The 20,975-nt window shown below is 40.0% G+C and overlaps 1 protein-coding gene across 2 annotated transcripts in view; it reads left to right on the top strand.

Annotated features, from left to right (window-relative positions):
- The window catches only part of DTWD2 (DTW domain containing 2), a 155,381-nt gene extending 136,489 nt beyond the window's left edge, over positions 1-18,892 (top strand). For both annotated transcript variants that reach the window (XM_034960376.3, XM_014344967.4), the window contains exons 5-6: positions 10,356-10,484; positions 17,501-18,892. In XM_034960376.3, the coding sequence (XP_034816267.1) occupies positions 10,356-10,484; positions 17,501-17,671 (300 nt within the window). In that variant the 3' untranslated portion in view covers positions 17,672-18,892. The remainder of the gene's footprint in view (positions 1-10,355; positions 10,485-17,500) is intronic.
- Positions 18,893-20,975: the final 2,083 nt, after the last annotated feature.

The following is a 20,975-nucleotide window of genomic DNA, read 5'->3' as shown; positions in this document are numbered from 1 at the left end:
GTGGGGTTTACTAGGAGAACTTTTACTGTTTTATTATGGACATTCGTAAGTGAACTTGGATGGATCTTGATTCTCTTTCTCTGGAGTGTACTGGGAGGAGCATACTGACGGTGTCAGTCATTTTGGATATATTCAGTTTCTTAAATGGTTATTAGAAGATTCAAGGATGTCAGTTTTAGTCTTATACTTCCTAACTCAACTATTACCTATTCTATTTTATAAATATTAAAAATTTTATAATCATATTTTGAAAATTAAGGTGTTGTAAAAGTAAATACCTTGAAGTAAATAGTCGTTTTCTCTGGCTGGTGATATTATAGGGCACTTCACTTTTTATATTATGCATTTCTAAATCTTGTAAGTCTTTAATAATTAACATGCATTTTTTTATGTTTAGAAAAGATAATTATAGAAACTAAAATAACAAATGCAAAATGTTTACAATATATTTCTAACAAGGGTGGTAACCTTGAGTTATATGCTATCCTATTAAGCTGTCATGTCAGTCTTGACACTAAAGATATTCTTGCCAATCACTAGGCCCAATATTTACTCCCATTGCAGACTTTCAGATGAACATCTTTATCTTTCATCAGTATTTTAATAAGTCGAAATTTAGGTTAGTGTTTTCTTTATTGGTATAATATACTTGGTATCCATTTATATGCAGTATTATCAACCAGTTGCCTGCAATCAACAGGAATGGACTAAATAAAGAAAATAAATAAAATTTTAAAAATTCCCATATCACTTGTTTTAAGTAAAAGTTAATTTTAAAAGCTGTGCGATAAATATCCCTTGCCTGCAAGACACTGCCTCTGCAAGACACTGTCTTTTTTTGGAATTTCTTTTAGGACCTGTAACTTAGTGTAAATATGTAATTACAAGAAGTTGCAGTAAAAAGTTTTACCGCAACTTCTTGTAATTACATATTTACACTAAGTTACAGGTCCGAAAATGATGATGATGATTATTTTTTTGAGACAGAGTTTTGCTCTGTCATCCAGGCTGGAGTGCAGTGGCACAGTCATGGCTCACTGCAGCCTGAACCTCCCAGGCGCAGGTGATCCTCTTGCCTCAGACTCCCGAGTAACTGGGACCACAGGTGCATGCCACCACGCTTGGCTAACCATGGCTAATACCTGGTCACTGGCCTGTTGCCCAGGCTAGTCTCAAACTCTTCCCACCTCGGCCTCCTGTTGCTGAGATTACAGGTGTGAGCCACTGTGCCCAGTCAACATTTTAATTTTAAAGGAACAAAATATAAATTATATGGTTATTAAAACCATATTTCTATGATTGATTTAAAATCTTTAAGAAAGTATAACTTTATATAGAATGTGAAATATTTTAGAAACATATGAATGATGTAATTGATAATGAAACACTAGTTTCCCATAGTATCAAGTTTATACCTATTTCTTGAGTTGACTACCTTGAAGATTATGGTATATCTCCATTTTTGTGGGAGAATAAATCTCCATTTTGATGTTTTTGTGTGTGTTTGCTTTTGTGTGTATGTGATTAGACAAATATAATGGTTGTAGAAAAGGTCTTTTTAACATCCACTTTTCTTATATGACTATATAATTTTAAAAATTACATGTTTATTCTCTTTAGAATTTTTTTTTTCTAAATGAGTGCTCTAAAAATGTCACTTTAAATTGAGGCATAATGTTTGGAAAACATTATTTATTTATATTCTTGATGTTGATTTCAATAACATGCTAAGTTTTGCTCTGGTTGAATTTTTCCTGTATCCTAAGAGAAATTAATGACAATATTTTGACATAAGGTTTTCAGATTTTGCATTATTAAAAAAAGATTACAGTTGCATAGAATAAAAGAAAGCAATCCTTTAATAGTCCTAGGAAAGGATTAGATAAGCATGACATATTTTATAAATTAAACACAATTCTTATTTGGATCAAAAGTCTAAGCAGTTTTTATAGATTTCTCAGATTAAATGGAAATGTATTCCATTTTTCATAATGTGAAAAAATGTCTAAATTTGTAATTTTTGTAATATTTGTATGCTGTAAGTGAGCTACCTCCACTTTATTAACTTACCAAAGTTCCTCCAGAGATATAAATTATGACTAATAATACTTGTTTACCAATTTAAAATTTTCCAACTAAAAGTTAATACATGATTAAAGTAGTTGTTTAACACAAATGCTTAACCTTTTTAAACAGTCCCTTTCTCCACTCCTTATCCCCACATCTTCTTCCCCAGTAAAGTCACAAAACCCCCTAAACTTAAGTATTAAAAATTTTTAACTTCGTAGATTCAGAGGGTACATGTGCAGGTTTGTTACAAGGGTATATTGCCTGACGTTTAGATTTGGGGTCACCTAAGTAGTGAGCATAGTACCCAATACGTAGTTTTTCAATCCTTGCCCTCCTCCCCCCTGTGTCTGTGGTTCCTGTCTTTATTTCTGTGTGTACCCATTGTTTAGCTCCCAATTATGAGGGAGAACATGCAGTATTTGGTTTTCGTTTTCTGTGTTAATTTGCCTAGGATAATGGCCTCCAGCAGCATCACGTTGCTGCAAAGGACATGATTTCATTCTTTCTATGGCTGTGTAGTATTCCATAATGCAAATGTACCACATTTTCTTTATCCAATTCACCAATGATGGGCACCTAGGTTGATTCCATGTCTTTGCTATTATGAATAGGGCTGCAGTGAACATATAAGTGCATATATCTTTTTGGTAGAATGATTTATTTTCCTTTGTGTGTATAGCCAGTAATTGGATTGCTGAGTTGAATGGTGGTTCTATTTTCATTTCTTTGAGAAATCTCTAAACTAATTTCTATAGTGGCTGAACTAATTTACATTCTCAACAACAGTGTATAAGCATCTCCTTTTCTCTGCAGCGTTGCCAACATCTGTTATTTTTTAACTTATAAAAACAATTTCAACTTGTATTTTAGATCAAGAGGTACATGTGCAGGTTTGTTGCATGGGTATATTGTGTGATGCTGAGGTTTAGGGTATGAATGATACTGTTACCCAGGTAGTGAGCATAATACCTGATAGGTAGTTTTTTAGCACTTGCCCCACTTCCTCTCTCCTCTCTCTAGTAGTCTCCAGTGTCTGTGTTCCTGTCTTTTTGCCCATGTGTACCCCGTCCTTAACTTTCACTTACATATGAGAACATGTGGTTTGGTTTTCTGTTCCTGCATTAATTCACATAGGATAATGGCGTCCAGCTGCATCCATGTTGCTGCAAAGGACATGATTTCATTTTTTTTTATGAATGCATAGTGTTCCATGATGTATATGTACCACGTTTTCTTTATTCAATCCATCATGGTTGATTCCATGCCTTTGCTATTGTGAATAGTGCTGCAGTCAACATACAAGTACCTGTGTCATTATGATAGAACAATTTATATTCCTTTAGATATATATATATATCCAGTTATGAGATTTCTGGGTCAATTGATAGTTCAGTTTTAATTTCTTTTAGAAATCACCACACCGCTTTCGACAGTGGCTGAATTAATTTACATTCCCACAAGCAGTGTATAAACATTTCCTTTTCTCCATAACCTCTTGCTAGCATCTGCTATTTTTTGACTTTTTAATAATAGCCCTTCTGACTTGTGTGAGGTGGTATCTCATTGTGATTTTTTGTTGTGGGAATTCAGGGACCCTGAACGGAGAGACCAGCTGGAGTCGCAGCACAGGAACATAAATTGTGAAGATTTCATGGACATTTATCACTTCCTTAGTAATACTCTTATAATTTCTTACACCTGTCTTACTTTAATCTCTTAATCCTCTTATCTTCATGAGCTGAGGATGTACATCACCTCAGGACCCTGTGATGATTGCGTTAACTGTACAAATTGATTGTAAAACGTGTGTTTGAATGATATGAAACCAGTGCACCTTGAAAATAGACAGAATAACAGTGATTTTAGGGAACAACAGAAGACAACCATAAGGTCTGACTGCTTCCCGGGTCGGGCAAAAAGAGCCGTATTTTTCTTCTTGCAGAGAGCCTATAAACGGAGGTGCAAGTAGGAGAGATATCACTAAATTCTTTTCCTAGCAAGGAATATTGATATTAATACTCTAGGAAGAGAATTGCATTTCTGGAGGGAGGTCTATAAACTGCCGCTCTGGGAGTGTCTGTCCTCTGCGGTTGAGATAAGGACTGAGATATGCCCTGGTCTCCTGCAGTACCCTCAGGCTTACTAGGATTGGGAAAACCCCAGCCCTGGTAAATTTGAGGTCAGACCTGTTCTATGCTCTTAAACCCTGTTTTCTTTTTTCTTTTTTTTTTTTTTATTATACTTTAAGTTTTAGGGTACATGTGCACAATGTGCAGGTTAGTTACATATGTATACATATGCCATGTTGGTGTGCTGCACCTAGTAACTCATCATTTAACATTAGGTGTATCTCCAAATGCTATCCCTCCCCCCTCCCCCCACCCCACAACAGGCCCCGGTGTGTGATGTTCCCCTTCCTGTGTCCATGTGTTCTCATTGTCGAACGCTGTTTTCTGTTAAGATGTTTATCAAGACAATACGTGCACAGCTGAACATAGACACTTATCAGGAGTTCCCGATTTTGTCCTTGCCCTGTTTCCTCAGAAGCATGTGATCTTTGTTCTTTTTGCCCTTTGAAGCATGTAGTCTTTGTGACCTACTCCCTGTTCGTACACCCCCTCCCCTTTTGAAATCCTTAATAAAACTTGCTGGTTTTGTGACTCAGGTGGGCATCACGGTCCTAGCGATATGTGATGTCGCCCCCGGCGGCCCAGCTGTAAAATTCCTCTCTTTGTACTCTTTCTCTTTATTTCTCAGACCAGCTGACATTTAAGGAAAATAGAAAGAACCTATATTGAAATATTGGGGGTGGGTTACCCTGATAGTTTTTTCTTTTTTTTTTTTTTGAGATAGGGTCTCACTCTTTTGCCCAGGCTGGAGTGCAGTGGCATGATCTTGGCTCACTGTAATCTCTGCCTCTCAGGTTCAAGTGATTCTCCACAGATATGTACCACCATGCCCAGCTAATTTTTGTATTTTTAGTAGAGATTGGGTTTCACCATGTTGGCCAGGCTGGTCTTGAACTCCCAACCTCATGTGATCCACCCACCTCGGCCTCCAAAAGTGCTGGGATTGCAGGCCTGAACCACTGCACCCAGCCCCATTGTGGTTTTGATTTGCATTTCTCTAAAGATTAATGATACTGAGCATTTTTTCATCTGCTTGTTGGCCACATGTATGTCCTCTTTTGAAAAATGTATTTTCACATCCTTTGCCCACATTTTAATGGGGTTCTTTGTTTTTTGCTTGAAATTTGTTTAAGCTTCTTGTAGATTCTGGATATTAGAGCTTTGTTGGATGCATAGTTTGCAAATAATTTCACCCATTCTGTAGGTTTTTGGATTGCTGTGTTGATAATTTCTTTTTCCGTGCAGAAGCTTTTTAGTTTAATTAGATTCCACTTGCCAACTCTTGCTTTTGTAGCAGTTGCTTTTGAGGACTTAGTAATAAATTCTTTGCCAAGGTTGATATCCAGAGGGTATTACCTAGGTTTTCTTCCAGGATTTCTATAGTCCTTGGCATTACATTTTAATCTTTAATCCATCTTGAATTAATTTTTTTGTGTGTGTGTGATGGGGTCTGGCTCTGTCACCCAGTCTGGAGTGCAGTGGTACCATCTTGACTCACTGCAACCTCTGCCTCCAGAGCTCAGGTGATTCTCCTGCCTGAGGCTCCCAAGTAGCTGGGATTATAGGCGCATGCACCACACCTGGCAATGTTTTTTGTTTTTTTTTTTTTTTTTGTATTTTTGGTAGAGACGGTTTCACCATGTGAGCATGCTGGTCTCAAACTCCTGGCCTCAAGTGATCTGCCAGCCTCGGCCTCCCAAAGTGCTGGGATTACAGGTGTGAGCCACCCCACCTGGCCATCTTGAATTAATTTTTGTGTATGGTGATATGTAGAGATCCAGTTTCATTCTTTTGCATATAGTTAACCAGTTATCCCAGCACCATTTATTGACTAGGGAGTTCTTTCCCCATTTTTTATTTTTTATTTTATTTTATTTTATTTTTTTTCATTTTCTTTTTTATTATTATTATGCTTTAAGTTCTGGGATACATGTGCAGGATGTGCAGGTTTGCTACATAGGTATACATGTGCTGTGGTGGTTTGCTCAACCCATCATCTACATTAGGTATTTCTCCTAATGTTATCCCTCCCATAGCCCCCACACCCCCCAACAGGCCCTGGTGTCTGATGTTCCCCTCCCGGTGTCCATGTGTTCTCATTGTTCAACTCCCACTTACAAGTGAAAACATGTGGTGTTTGGTTTTCGATTCCTGTGTTAGTTTGCTGAGAATGATGGTTTCCAGCTTCAGCCATGTCCCTGCAAAGGACATGAACTCATCCTTTTTTATGGCTGCATAGTATTCCAGGGTGTATATGTGCCACATTTTCTTTATCCAGTCTGTCATTGATAGGCATTTGGGTTGGTTTCAAGTCTTTGCTATTGTGAATAATGCTGCAGTAAACATATGTGTGCATGCATCTTTATAGTAGAATGATTTATAATCCTTTGGGTATATACCCAGTAATGGGATTGCTGGGTCAAATGGTGTTTCTGGTTGTAGATCATTGAGGAATTGCCACGCTGTCTTCTACAATGATTGAACTAGTTTACAGTCCCACCAACAGTGTAAAAGTGTTCCCATTTCTCCAGATCCTCTCTAGTATATATTGTTTCCTGACTTTTTAATGATCACCATTCCAACTGGAGTGAGATGGTATCTCATTGTGGTTTTGATTTGTATTTCTCTTATGACCAGTGATGATGAGATTTTTTTCTTATGTTTGTTGGCCACATAAATGTATACTTTTGAGATGTGTCTGTTCATATCCTTTGCCCACTTTTTGATGGGTTGTTTTCCTTTTTTCTCATAAATTTGTGTAAGTTCCTTGTAGATTCTGGATACTAGCCCTTTGTCAGATGGATAGATTGCAAAATTTTTCTCCCATTCTGTAGGTTGCCTGTTCACTCTAATGATAGTTTCATTTGCTGTGCAGAAGCTCTTTAGTTTAATTAGATCCCATTTGTCAATTTTGGCTTTTGTTGCCATTGCTTTGGTGTTTTAGTCATAAAGTCTTTGCCCATGCCTGTGTCCTGGATGGTATTGCCTAGGTTTTCTTCTAGGGTTTTTATGGATTTAGGTTTTATGCTTAAGTCTTTAATCCCTCTTGAGTTAATTTTTGTATAAGGTTTAAGGAAGGGGTCCAGTTTCAGTTTTCTGCGTATGGCTAGCCAGTTTTCCCAACACCATTTATTAAATAGGGAATCCTTTCCCCATTGCTTGTTTGTGTCAGGTTTGTCAAAGGTCAGATGGTTGTAGATGTGTGGCATTATTTCTGAGGCCTCTGTTCTGTTTCATTGGTTTATATATCTGTTTTGGTACCAGTACCTTGCTATTTTGGTTACTGTAGCCTTGTAGCCTTTTTGATTTTAGCTGCAGCCTTTTTTATTTTAGCTACTCTGTTGAGTGTGAAATGTTACCCCATTGTGGTTTTAATTTACATTAGATCATGTTGAACACTTTTTTGTGTACCTATTTGCCATTCTTTTTTTTTTTTTTAATTTATTTATTTTTATTGATCATTCTTGGGTGTTTCTCACAGAGGGGGATTTGGCAGGGTCATAGGACAATAGTGGAGGGAGGGTCAGCAGATAAACAAGTGAACAAAGGTCTCTGGTTTTCCTATGCAGAGGACCCTGCGGCCTTCCGTAGTGTTTGTGTCCCTGGGTACTTGAGATTAGGGAGTGGTGATGACTCTTAACGAGCATGCTGCCTTCAAGCATCTGTTTAACAAAGCACATCTTGCACCACCCTTAATCCATTTAACCCTGAGTGGACACAGCACATGTTTCAGAGAGCACAGAGTTGGGGGTAAGGTCACCGATCAACAGGATCACAAGGCAGAAGAATTTTTCCTAGTACAGAACAAAATGAAAAGTCTCCCGTGTCTACCTCCCTCTACACAGACATGGCAACCATCCGATCTTTCAATCCCTTCCCCGCCTTTCCCCCGCTTCTATTCCACAAAACCGCCATTGTCATCATGGCCCATTCCCAATGAGCTGCCGGGTACACCTCCCAGACGGGGTGGTGGCCGGGCAGAGGGGCTCCTCACTTCCCAGTAGGGGCGGCCGGGCAGAGGCGCCCCTCACCTCCCGGACCGGGCGGCTGGCCGGGCGGGGGGCTGACCCCCCCACCTCCCTCCCAGACGGGGCGGCTGGCCAGGCAGAGGGGCTCCTCACTTCCCAGTAGGGGCGGCCGGGCAGAGGCGCCCCTCACCTCCCGGACCGGGCTGCTGGCCGGGCGGGGGGCTGACCCCCCCACCTCCCTCCCGGACAGGGCGGCTGGCCAGGCGGGGGGCTGACCCCCCCACCTCCCTCCCAGATGGGGCGGCTGGCCGGGCGGGGGGCTGACCCCCCCACCTCCTTCCCAGACCGGGCGGCTGGCCGGGCAGAGGGGCTCCTCACTTCCCAGTAGGGGCGGCCGGGCAGAGGCGCCCCTCACCTCCCGGACGGGGTGGCTGGCCGGGCAGGGGGGCTGACGCCCCCACCTCCCTCCCGGACGGGGCGGCTGGCCGGGCAGAGGGGCTCCTCACTTCCCAGTAGGGGCGGCCGGGCAGAGGCGCCCCTCACCTCCCGGACGGGGCGGCCGGCCGGGCGGGGGACTGACCCCCCCACCTCCCTCCTGGACAGGGCAGCGGGCCAGGCGGGGGGCTGACCCCCCCCACCTCCCTCCGGGATGGGGCGGCTGGCCGGGCGGGGGGCTGACCCCCTCACCTCCCTCCCAGACGGGGCGGCTGGCCGGGCAGAGGGGCTCCTCACTTCCCAGTAGGGGCGGCCAGGCAGAGGCGCCCCTCACCTCCCAGACGGGGCGGCCGGCCGGGCGGGGGGCTGACCCCCTCACCTCCCTCCTGGACAGGGCGGCGGGCCAGGTGGGGGGCTGACCCCCCCACCTCCCTCCCGGATGGGGCGGCTGGCCGGGCGGGGGGCTGACCCCCTCACCTCCTTCCCGGACGGGGCGGCTGGCTGGGCAGAGGGGCTCCTCACTTCCCAGTAGGGGCGGCCGGGCAGAGGCGCCCCTCACCTCCCGGATGGGGCGGCTGGCCGGACAGGGGGCTGACCCCCCCACCTCCCTCCCGGACGGGGCGGCTGGCCGGGCAGGGGGCTGACCCCCCCCCCCACCTCCCTCCCGGACGGGGCGGCTGGCTGGGTGGGGGGCTGACCCCCCCACCTCCCTCCCGGACGGGGCGGCTGGCCTGGTGGGGGCTGACCCCCACCTCCCTCCTGGATGGAGTGGCTGCCGGGCAGAGACGCTCCTCACTTCCCAGACGGGGTGGCTGCCGGGCAGAGGGGCTCCTCACTTCTCGGGGGGTGGTTGCCAGGCGGAGGGTCTCCTCACTTCTCAGACGGGGCGGCTGGGCAGAGACGCTCCTCACCTCCCAGACGGGGTCGCGGCCGGGTAGAGGCGCTCCTCACTTCCCAGACGGGGTGGCGGGGCAGAGGCGCTCCCCACATCTCAGACGATGGGCGGCTGGGCAGAGACGCTCCTCACTTCCCAGATGGGATGGTGGCCGGGAAGAGGCGCTCCTCACTTCCTAGATGGGATGGCGGCCGGGCAGAGACGCTCCTCACTTTCCAGACTGGGTAGCCAGGCAGAGGGGCTCCTCACGTCCCAGATGATGGGCGGCCAGGCAGAGACGCTCCTCACTTCCCAGATGGGGTGGCGGCCGGGCAGAGGCTGCAATCTCGGCACTTTGGGAGGCCAAGGCAGGCGGCATGCTTCGCCGGGTGGTCAGAGCTATTTGCCCATAGTCCGTAGCCCAGAGCCGGGGCTGCTCGGCTCTCCGTCCCGGGGGGCCGGGGCCGGGCTGGAGGCGTGCGAGCCTCTCATCGCCGCCTCCCAGCGCAGCCCGACTCTGTCTCTTAAAAAAAAAAAAAAGGCTAGGCATGGTGGCTCATGCCTGTAATCCTAGCACTTTGGGAGGCCCTGCCATTCTTATAACTTCTTTTGTGAAGTGTATATTCACTCTTTACTGCAAGGGGATTATTAGTCTTTTTATTTTGGTTGTATATATTGTGGATATGTCTTCTTCTGTATAGCTATCTTCTACTATTTAACAATAGCAACAAAAGGATGTTATACATAAAAGATATTGACACATTTAATACTTCTAAGCTGCTGGCAGTTTTGGAAGGAAAGTAATTAGTATTTGAAACACAAGCTTTATAATTTTAAATTTAAAACAAAAATTATGTTCTATTTTGTTTTTGATTTCAGGTACAATTAAAAACTAGCATTTCTAGTCAGTATGTAATTCGGATGCAGCCGACTAATAGATGCCTTTCTACACTGGAGTGTGCAGCTGTTGCTCTTTCCATCTTGGAGAAAAATAATTACATACAAGAGGTACGTCTTTGTAAGGTTATAGTTTTTGAAAGTGGGAGTTTTCTTAGATTTTACATAGAAGATTTAGACATGCTTGTTAAATTTGTAACTCATGTGACAAGTAGAATCTTCTGTGTTAGAAATTTATGTACTTTTATAACCTTCTTTCCCCTCTGGTGTTTTTCTGTGTGTGTTTAGCATTCCAGATTGCATTATTTAAATATTCATACTAAACTGTGCAAACAGCATTTGTAATATGCTAAATTACATTTAAGTAGCACAACATTAAGTAGTTTTTTGGCTAGATTTTTCTTTTAGTGTTTTCTCTTCTCTTTTTGGTATTTTGTGTTCTCTTGTGCTCAGCCTTTTCTTCTTTTTGGTTAAAAGAACATTCTATAGCAACATTTTTATTTTTGCCTTGGTGCCGTATTCTAACTTTCTGTTTCTCGTGTTAACCTTGCTTAGAATGTAAAAAAGACATTTTTCTTGAAAAAAAAAAAAGCCTAGAGAATATGAAAGTATTATAACCTGCAATTATTTCATTTAATTTCTATGAAAGCATGATGATTTCATATATAATTAATAATCATCAGCAAAGAATAATGTTTCAGTGTGCTTACTAACATCTCAGTCTTTTGGAACATGCAAGAAACAGCATTTGTAGCAAAAGAAAAAATAGTGAAATAAAACCTAAATTGTTAGGGTTTTTTAATTATTGAAAAGTTTTGATAAATACAACTCATGAAGAAAGTCAGAGGATAATGAGCACAACTAAAAGGGATTTATAACTCCCCCTTCAAAACACAGCATGAACACATGGATGCACACACGCACATACACACGTGAAAGAGGTACTCTTTCCTGCCTTCTTTCTTTCTCATTATCTTTTATGGTTACAGTTATGAGTATGCCTTAAACACGAAGGAAATTTCAATAATAGATGAAAGCTCAGTTCAGAGTAATGTATTAGCTACCAAGATATTAATCCTAAAGAGAACAAAAAGATAGCAAAAGCAAGGAGTGTTAAAGAATGTTAGAAGCAGGCCTTGAATTACTTTTTTCCTCTCCACTACCCTAAGCTGTGGAATATGTCAGAGTTGGAGACTTTTCTTCTTTTGAAAAAACTAGGGTTTTCGTGTGTGTGTTTGTGTGTGTGTGTGTGTGTGTGTGTGTGTGCGCGTGTGTGTTTGAGTAGACTTTGTTTAGGGTCTAGGCAATTTCACTTTCTCTGCTTTTGAAAAAAAATTCATGAAGGAACATAGATTCTTACTTTAAATGAGCAGGGAGTGTTCTCAGACACCTTTCCATCTCCTCTAACCATGTCACCTACTCCCATGTCCCTAGCCATAAACATAGTACTTTATATACCCCATATGTGTCTTTCTGTTTTATTTACCATCATCTCTGTATATTCTTAAGCAAATAAATATACATACACACTTTTCACAGGTGTCTTAATAGAATTATGTAACCCAGTGTTGTTGTTTAAACTTGCTTTCTCTACAGTCTCTGCGTTTTCTTGTTTGTTGATGTAAAACTCTAGGATCAGACAACATCAGACCAAACAAGGACCCATTGAAAGTTCAAATTTTGAGGGAAAAATATATTCCTTAGCTATAGATTTAAAGCTTACTTTTCTCCCCTTTTGGGTTCTGGAAAGAATTCTCTGTGGACTTATATCTCTTATTCCCACAACTGGAATTGGATCTTTACTGCAATCCTAAATATAACCTTTAATGTTAGTAATGGTGGTGGTTGTGGTAATAGTGGTTGTAGAATAATAGGGTTACAGTTAAGGATAGGGTTTGTACTACTACTACTACTAATTCTGCTGGTGCTCCCTTCTCTCCAGTTTTATATTATTTTGTACATTATATTAATTAATATACCATCTACTTGTAAAAAAAGATAAATTTAAAAATTAATATACCATTATATTAGGAATCCTATTAGCTAAGAATGTTTCAGGCTTTATTTTACAAATGTTCTAGACTCAACAAAGTATTAGAGTGAATTCTTTCAAAGTTAACTGATGAGGAACTTTTTGAAAAAATGATGTAACATTATATAGTTAGGACAACTTTACGTTGTTTTAGGGCCTCTTCTCCATCAGCATTTTTTCATTCTTTCATTACTTCTATTGTTTTATATAACCCGAGGCATTTATTGATGCCATAAAGCCACAGGCTGACTTGAATCTTGCTAGATTGTGCTTTGTGATGTGATATCTTAAAAACAAACAAACAAAAAAAAGGAATCCTTATTGTGACAACTTGAGACTTGCAAAATACATTCTGAGTGTAATATCTAACAAAAGGCAAAGTTTAAGACAACAGAATGGTGACAGGACCCATTATCTCTTCAGCTTTTGTTATTGTTGTCTGTAGATAAAATTAAACATAAAGTCCCAAAGTAACAGTGAGGTCTTAGAGTCCTCATTCTGCTTGCTTTGGTTGCCAGGAGTAATTGTACTGCAGTGGCCAGGAGTAGAAAAAGGATATTTGACAGTCAAACCTGGGATTTGGGAGGTACTGATAACATAGTGGGAGAGTGAGCAGAAGAAATACATAATAAAACATCCCAAGTTACTTATTATTACAGATGGCAAAAATTGCTTCCAGCCACAATTTATAGTGAAAGCTGTTTTCTTAGTGGGGGAACCCCACATCCAGCCTTTTCAAATCTAGTTATGAGAAAAAAATTAGCATCTAGTTACGATAATAAATTAGCATCTTTGTGAAATGCAGTATCAGTCTGCCCTAAACATAGGTGTTTTCTTTCCCTCCTGGGGAGGAAAGTGATGACATACACTTTTTCCCAATAACCTTTTATCAGGGGCATTCTAATAAAACCTTAAGATGGTGGGGGAGAATAGTAAATTTTCTTTTTCTTTTTCCTCTTTTCTTTGCTTCACTTTCCTTCACTTTTCTTTTTCTTTTTTCTTTTTCTTTTCCAACAGAGTCTTGCTCTGTCACCCAGGCTGGAGTGCAGTGGCATGATCTTGATTCACTGCAACTTCTGCCTTCTGGGTTTAAGTGATCCTCCCACCTCAGCCTCCCAAGTAGCTGGGACTACAGGTGCATACCACCATGCCCAGCTAATTTTTGTATTTTTTGTAGAGATGGGAGAGGCGGGGGGAGTCTCATGTTGCCCAGATTGGTCTTGAACTCCTAGGGGATTTAAGCGATCCACCTGCCTTCGCCTGCCAAAATGTTGGAATTACAGGTCTGAGCTACTGTGCCTGCCAGAGAAGAGTAAATTTTCACTTGGCTTCATTCTATAGAGGCAGGGCTCCTCAAAATAAAGAACTTGGCACAGAATAGCTTTGTTAATCTGTTGTCTCATCCTCACTCTTTATTCTAGAGCAGTTTTTCAAGCACCTGAAAGCATGGCTACATGAAAGTAGCACGATGTGGATTTTGAAGTAGTTTTGAATTACAACTTATTATCATCACTTTTTGCAAGTGGGCAGACCACATAATTTTTTGTACTTGTGTTCTTATCTGTAATATACAAAACGCTACCTCATAGTATTTCAAGAACTGAGATAATAATGAGTAATCGCCATAGTTGTCAACACAGGCACTCAAAAAGAGTTAATCCTCTTGCCCCTCTTTTCCTCTCTAATTTTTGCCTGTAGATTGGCAAAAGAAAGTCTGAACTAAAAGATGGTGGCTTTCATTAGCTACTACAGTATTTACCAGGACTTTTCATACCTTGGAAGCCTTTAGCTTGGGGTTCTTTTTTATTACAGAACCTTTTCTACTTATGAAGTTTTATCATAGGAATTTTTAAAGATAGATGTGGCAAAACCTCCTGCTATAACCTGAATGTTTTGGCTCTACCCAATATCTGCACTTGGTAGTAATGGTTCCTTGAAAACTGTCACTTTTCACATGCAGCAAAAAGGATTTACTAGGATAGGCTACAACTTTAAAACTCTAAAGTTGAAATCAGATAAGATGGCAAAAGTTTATGCATCTCTCATGCTGTTTGTCCAGTGGGATTACCCTGAGGACCTCTGCTGATTGCAGTCACTCAGGCACCCAACCTGATGGAGGAACTATCTAGATAATTCATCCCACTTTCATCAAGGAAGGAGCAAGGAAGGTGGTGTATCCTATACCACTTTTAATGCTTCTGCCCTAAGGTGACACGTATTAGTTGTACTCACATTTCATTAACCAAAGCAAGTTATATGGCTGTGCCTAAATTTGAAAAGGGATAGAAAATGCCAATCTGCTCATGTATCAGGAAGGAGGCTGGCTTATTGGTGAACAGCTGTAGGGAGTACCAACAGAGATGGAGTAGGGATCTAATCCAGATCTGCCTGTTTCCAAAATTCATTCTCTTCATTACCTCAGTAAATTGATAGAATCTTATCTTCAGGATGTAAAAGTTGGAATCTTTTGACCATAAGAATATGAGTTTTCTTCTGTTTACAAGAATATAATAAATGTCATAAAATATCAATAGAATCTTCAGTTGTCTTGGTCTGTATATCATCCTAGGTATGTTTCCTGGGTTCAGTGTTTCAGAATACAGTCCACTGTGGTGACTCTGTAAAGTACGTAAAGTCATATATAGTTATTTTAGCATTCCCTCTCTTATTTTCCTCATTAAAATAAATTATGGGAACATGCATAAGGAGTTTTCTACAATAATACTGTGCAGAGCCTTTCCAAGATGTTTACCTTTTTTCTTTCTATCTCTCTCCTTCCTTCCTTCCTTCCTTCCTTCCTTCCTTCCTTCCTTCCTTCCTTCCTTCCTTCCTTCCTCCCTCCCTCCCTCCCTCCCTCCCTTTCTTCCTTTTCCCTTCCCTTTCCCTTCCTTTCCCTTCCTTCCTTTTCTTTCATTTCTATTCTGGGCCAGATGCGGTGGCTGACACCTGTAATCCCAGCACTTTGGGAGGCCGAGGCAGGTGGATCACGAGGTCAGGAGTTCGAGACCAGCCTGGCCAATATGGGGAAACTCCGTCTCTACTAAAAATACAAAAATAAGCTGGGCATGGTGGCATGCGCCTATAGTCCCAGCTACTTGGGAGGCTGAGGCAGAAGAATCACTTGAACCCAGGAGGCGGAGGTTGCAGTGAGCTGAGATTGTGCCACTGCACTCCAGCCTGGGTGACAGAACAAGACTCCATCTCAAAAAAAAAAAAAAAAAAAAGGAAGAAGAAAGTTTCTTATTCTGTCACCAAGGCTGGAGTGCAGTGGTATGATTGTGGCTCACTGCCGCCTTGACCTCCCAGGCTCAAGCGATCCTCCTGCCTCAGCCTCCCGAGTAGCTGGGACCACAGGTGCACACCACCATGTCTGGCTAATTTTTTCTATTTTCCTTTTTTTTTTTTAAATAGAAACAGGGTCTTGCCATGTTGCCTAGGCTGGTCTCAAACTGCTGGGCTCAAGCAGTCCTCCTGCATCAGCCTCCCAAAATGCTGGGATTACAGATGTGGGGGTGTATATTACAGTAAGGAATTATATTTGCCTGCATGTAAGAGAGCCCTTACTGCAGTGGTTAATTCACATGGGGTTTTCTTTTTCTCCTGTAAATCAGAAATGCTGAGGTGGGCAGTCCTGACTGGGAATGCAGCTTGAAAAAGAATTCAGGGACAAGTTTTCTTTTCTTTCTGTCCATCATCTTTTGTATTTGGCTCTAATCTTCATGTTTATTGCCTAGTAGTCACATGATGCTTGTCCTACCTTCAACAGTTATTTTCTAGGCAGGAAAAAAGGACAAAAACCTATGCCTGCTAAGTTTTTCCCCTTTAAAGAGTATCTCTAGAAGCCCCATCCAAGGACTTCTAGTTACATCTTCTTGGATAGATTGGGTCATTAGTGAATGTAATATTAGTAGCTGGACACATTGCTACCTTGAATATAATTTGAATTATTTTAATAAGGGAGAAAATAATACGAAGAAGCAAATACTAGTGACTATCACGATAAATAAATTTAATTTCATTGTAAATTAAAGCTATTAAGCCCTTTTTCTACCACTTACGTTGTGCATCAGCCTCCCAAAATGCTGGGATTACAGATGTGAGAGTGTGTATTATAGTTAGGAATGATATTTGGCCGCATGTAAGAGAACCCTTACTGCATTTGTTAATTCATGTGGGGTTTTCTTTGTGGGTTAATAAATTTTCACGTAGACATTGTGAATTTTTTGTAGTTAAATCTATCAGTTTTTTCTTTGTTTCTTTTGTGCTCCTTTAACAATCTGTTTAATTAAGTTTTTTTGCTATTATTTTTGAAAACATCTTCATCAGGGGTCTCAGGCCCAAGGAAGGAATCTCACCCAAAATATGTTTAAAACACTGGCATAGTGTTGTTATTTTTTTTAATTTTTGAATTTGAATAACTTCAGGTAGAACATATACTCCAGTTGTATTACAGCCGCCACTGTTCTCTGTTGGCTTGTAAAGATCCACCCAGTTTACGTGTTTCTGTTACATGGCTGGCCTATAGGTATTTGAATTTAGACAGTTCAGATATTGTTAGAATGATTTCAAATGCACCAAGACCTGGGCATCTAACTTGTACGTGGTCCATGGCACTAATGTGAGAGAAATAGCAAACCGTTTACCCATTGCTGCCATCATCTAATTGTTGTCAGGTGTCAGTAAGCTTGCATTAATTTGTCATAGAAACTGAATTGACTATTTTGGTATACTTATCTTTGTATTTAAATGTCTCATTTAGTCTCCTTGTTATGGATTCAATTATAATGGCAACAATTTTTCGTGGTGTTTGAATAAGTTAATGTATAAAACTAATGCCAGACTTTATTACCTATGTGGAAAATCAGTATTTGTATCTTTTTAATAAAATTCCTTAGTGTAATATTAAGGCATGAATTTTAAAGACATTATTTATCTAGAAATAATTATATACTTATCAGAGTGCCTAGTGTTTCTCATAGTTAAAAGCCAATCATAATAAAAGAAACATAGTAACTCCTATTTCTGAATGAAAAATGTAGATAGAATATCATGATTTGTCACAGATACTTTTTTAGTGTCTTTTTTCTCTTGACAGACTTTGCTTCGCCCTCTTCAAGCTTTATGCTCCTTTCAACTTCAGCATGGTGCCCAAATTCGCCTCAGCAAGGAACACCTTCTGAAAAATGGATTATATCCTAAACCAATGCCAAAGAACAAACGCAAACTCAGGAAAATGGAATTGTTAATGAATAGTGTTCAAATTTAGTACAGTTATTCTTTTGGTGCTAGCTTAACTGTCTTCATCTAACAATACCAAATTAAGTTTTCATATAGTTAAGGTCTGTAGGTTTTTGACTTGCTAAAGAAGAATGAGAATTGCATACTAATCTTACCCAGAAGAAGGAAGTAAACCAAATATTCATAAATACAAATAAACAGAAATTCACTAGCTCACTGAAAAGCAGGATTTCCTACTGTACTTGTTTTTAAAAATGTGCCTCTAATACATGTTTTCAAACCCAAATTTAAAATATGATTTGTTGTTGTGATAGGTTAGAAGTTCTTACTTGTAAAATAGAAGAAAATTGTTGTAGTGGATTGGAACGGTGTTGTTTCCATTAATGTTTATAAATAATTAGGTGTAGACCAATAATATAAGATTCCTACATCAGTTTGCAGTCCTGACTTTACAGTTTGAAATAAGTAGCAAAAGAAAATTATGATAATCAAGTAATTTATTATTTTGTAAAATAGTATAAAGGAATAAGGAAATTTTAAGTATTGTTTAGGGGCTAAATTTGAACTCAGCTAATATGATTTAAGTGCTCTATTAATTGCCCTGATTTTTAAAGAGGTGCATGTAATTTTGAAATAGCACACATTTTCATTTGTAATCACTCTGGATAAATTTGTATTTTTCAGTGTTCATTGAACAGGCTTATTGACTCTGGTAAACTTATTTTATTGATGTTTTCATATGGAAGATAATAAGTGGAATATGATACAATTGTTATTTTCAGAACATATTTCTTTAGGGCTATTTAATATAACCTTTTTAACGAGCAAAAGCTTTCCATTTGAGAGAAAAAATTCTTCCTGCTCTGTGGGAAAATATTTGCTGAGATTTTGTATAGAATAAGAGACATGTATGTAACATATATGTATATTCAGCACAAGTCTACTGCAATTATGTACACATTTTGGCAAGAAGAGGGGATTTTGTTTAGTCTTTGTTTATGACTTCTAGAGTTTCCTGTATCTAGTGTTAAGTTGTAAGGAAAAACTAAACATGCCATTTAAAGGTAAACTTGGTAACTATTTATAGAGCATACACCAATGATTATTTCTCACAGTTTTCATGATCATTTGTTTATTATTTACTTGGATTAGACTCATTAAAAGGTATAATGCTGGTCACAATTAGAATGCTAATATTTGGGGAAACTATGCAGAAAATATTTTAAAATATTAAAAGAGTGCTAGCTTCTATTGTTGATTTATTTTTGGATTTAAAAACAAATTAGGGCTGGGCCCATTAGCTCACACCTGTAATCCCAGCACTTTGGGAGGCTGAGATGTGAGAATTGCTTGAGCCCAGGAGTTTGAGACCAGCCTGGGCAATATGGTGAGACTCCATCTCCATACAAAATTAAAAAAAAAATAATTAGCCAGATGTGGTGGTGTGCACTTGTAGTCCTAGCTACTTGGGAGGCTAAGGTGGGAGGATCGCTGGAGCCCAGGACATCAAGGTTGCAAGGAGCTATGTTCATTCCACTGCACTCCAGCCTGGGCTACAGAGTGAGACCTGTCTAAAATAAATAAATAAATAAACAAACTAGCTCATTTACAATGTAAAGCACCTAATATCAAATGATTATTTGGTGTACTAGAAAAGAAACAGCATATAATAATGTATAATAGTTTCTTAACAAGTGGGGCTAAAATCATTTTGTAGTAATTTTTCACATTGATATTAAACTTCGTGAGTTTCTTTTAGTCATTATTATTATTATTATTATTATTATTATTATTATTTGAGATGGAATCTCGCTGTGTCACCCAGGCTGGAGTGCAGTGGCGCAATCTTGGCTCACTGAAAGCTCCGCCTCCTGGGTTCACGCCATTCTTCTGCCTCAGCCTCCTGAGTAGCTGGGACTACAGGTGCCCACCGCCACGCCCGGCTAATTTTTTGTATTTTTAGTAGAGATGGGGTTTCACCGTATTAGCCAGGATGGTCTCGATCTCCTGACCTCGTGATCTCCCTGCCTTGGCCTCCAAAAGTGCTGGGACCGTGCCCAGCTATCATTATTATTTTTTAAAAAGAAAACTCCCCCTACCCCCAGTATACCATTTTGTATCTCAAAATTTTACTTTATTGATTTTTAAGAGTAATTTCTACTTTTATCTTTTAAATAAAACATTTTAGAGTATTTTTGAAGACTTAAAAAGCTTAAAATTTAGTGTTTTTGGAAATGTATAAAATTTTCTTGAAGTATGTATAGTTTTCCAAATTACTTTACTGACCTGTTAACTCACTGTACTTGTTTTTTACTTATTTTTTCCTGACCTCTTAACAAGGTGAGTCCATTTAATCATCTGTGGTATAAAATGCTTCTCTAGTCACCTGTTCTCATTAAACAGTTGTAAGTAAGTTTTAAAACCCATTATTTTAATTACTAAAAGTTCTCAAGTGTGTAGTATTATCTGAGTATTTTAACAGAAAAATTAATCAGGCTTTTAAAAATTACTTTTTTATTGTATTAGTTGGCTTTTAAATTCAGATTCTTTATATTTGCTTGATTTTCCTGGAAGTTCCAAGTTTTATGAATTTGTAGCTGATAGTAGGTTTTACTTGTGTACCCCATCTGCACTTTGATGTTGTGTAGATGGTTTTGTGAGTTATTTGAACCATGTAACTCAGAGAATAGTATTTCCTCATACATAAAGTGACCTCACTTTTAATCAGCTCCTTTATAGTATGTTGAAAATCACTGCGTGTAATGAGAGGTATTGAGAGTTTCTTGCACACATGAGTGTAAAAGGTTGAGAACTAGATTATACATAGTAGTAAGTCACACTGCATGGCAACTTTCTACAGGTTGGATTACAAGACTTATGTGGAATAGGAGAATTATATTGGGAAAAAATTATTTTCTCTAACTTTAAGACTCCAGAGACACTTTTCTTAGTCGTGACCAGTAATATTTTTCATATATTTTGGAAGAAATAAGCTCCTCACTATACCACCAGTTAGTGATTTATTTATTTATGTATTTTAGAGACAGAGCCTCCTTCTGTCACCCAGTTTGGAGTGCAGTGGTGTAATCATAGCTTACTGCAGCATCAAACTCCTGGGCTCAAGTGTTCCTCCTGCCTCAGCCTCCCAAGTAGCTAGAACCTCAGCCCCATGCCACCACACTCAGCTAATTTTAAATTTTACTAATTTCATTTAATTTTTGTGGAGATGGGGGTCTTGCTGTGTTGTTTAGGCTGGTCCTGAACTCCTGGCCTCAAGCGATCCTTCTGCCTTGGCCTCTCAGTAAATTATATAGAAGAGCACTTCTGTATAA

The sequence above is a fragment of the Pan paniscus genome, chromosome 4 (genome assembly GCF_029289425.2).
Source record: "Pan paniscus chromosome 4, NHGRI_mPanPan1-v2.0_pri, whole genome shotgun sequence".
Lineage (NCBI taxonomy): Eukaryota > Metazoa > Chordata > Mammalia > Primates > Hominidae > Pan > Pan paniscus.
This window is presented reverse-complemented; position numbering and strand designations above follow the sequence as displayed.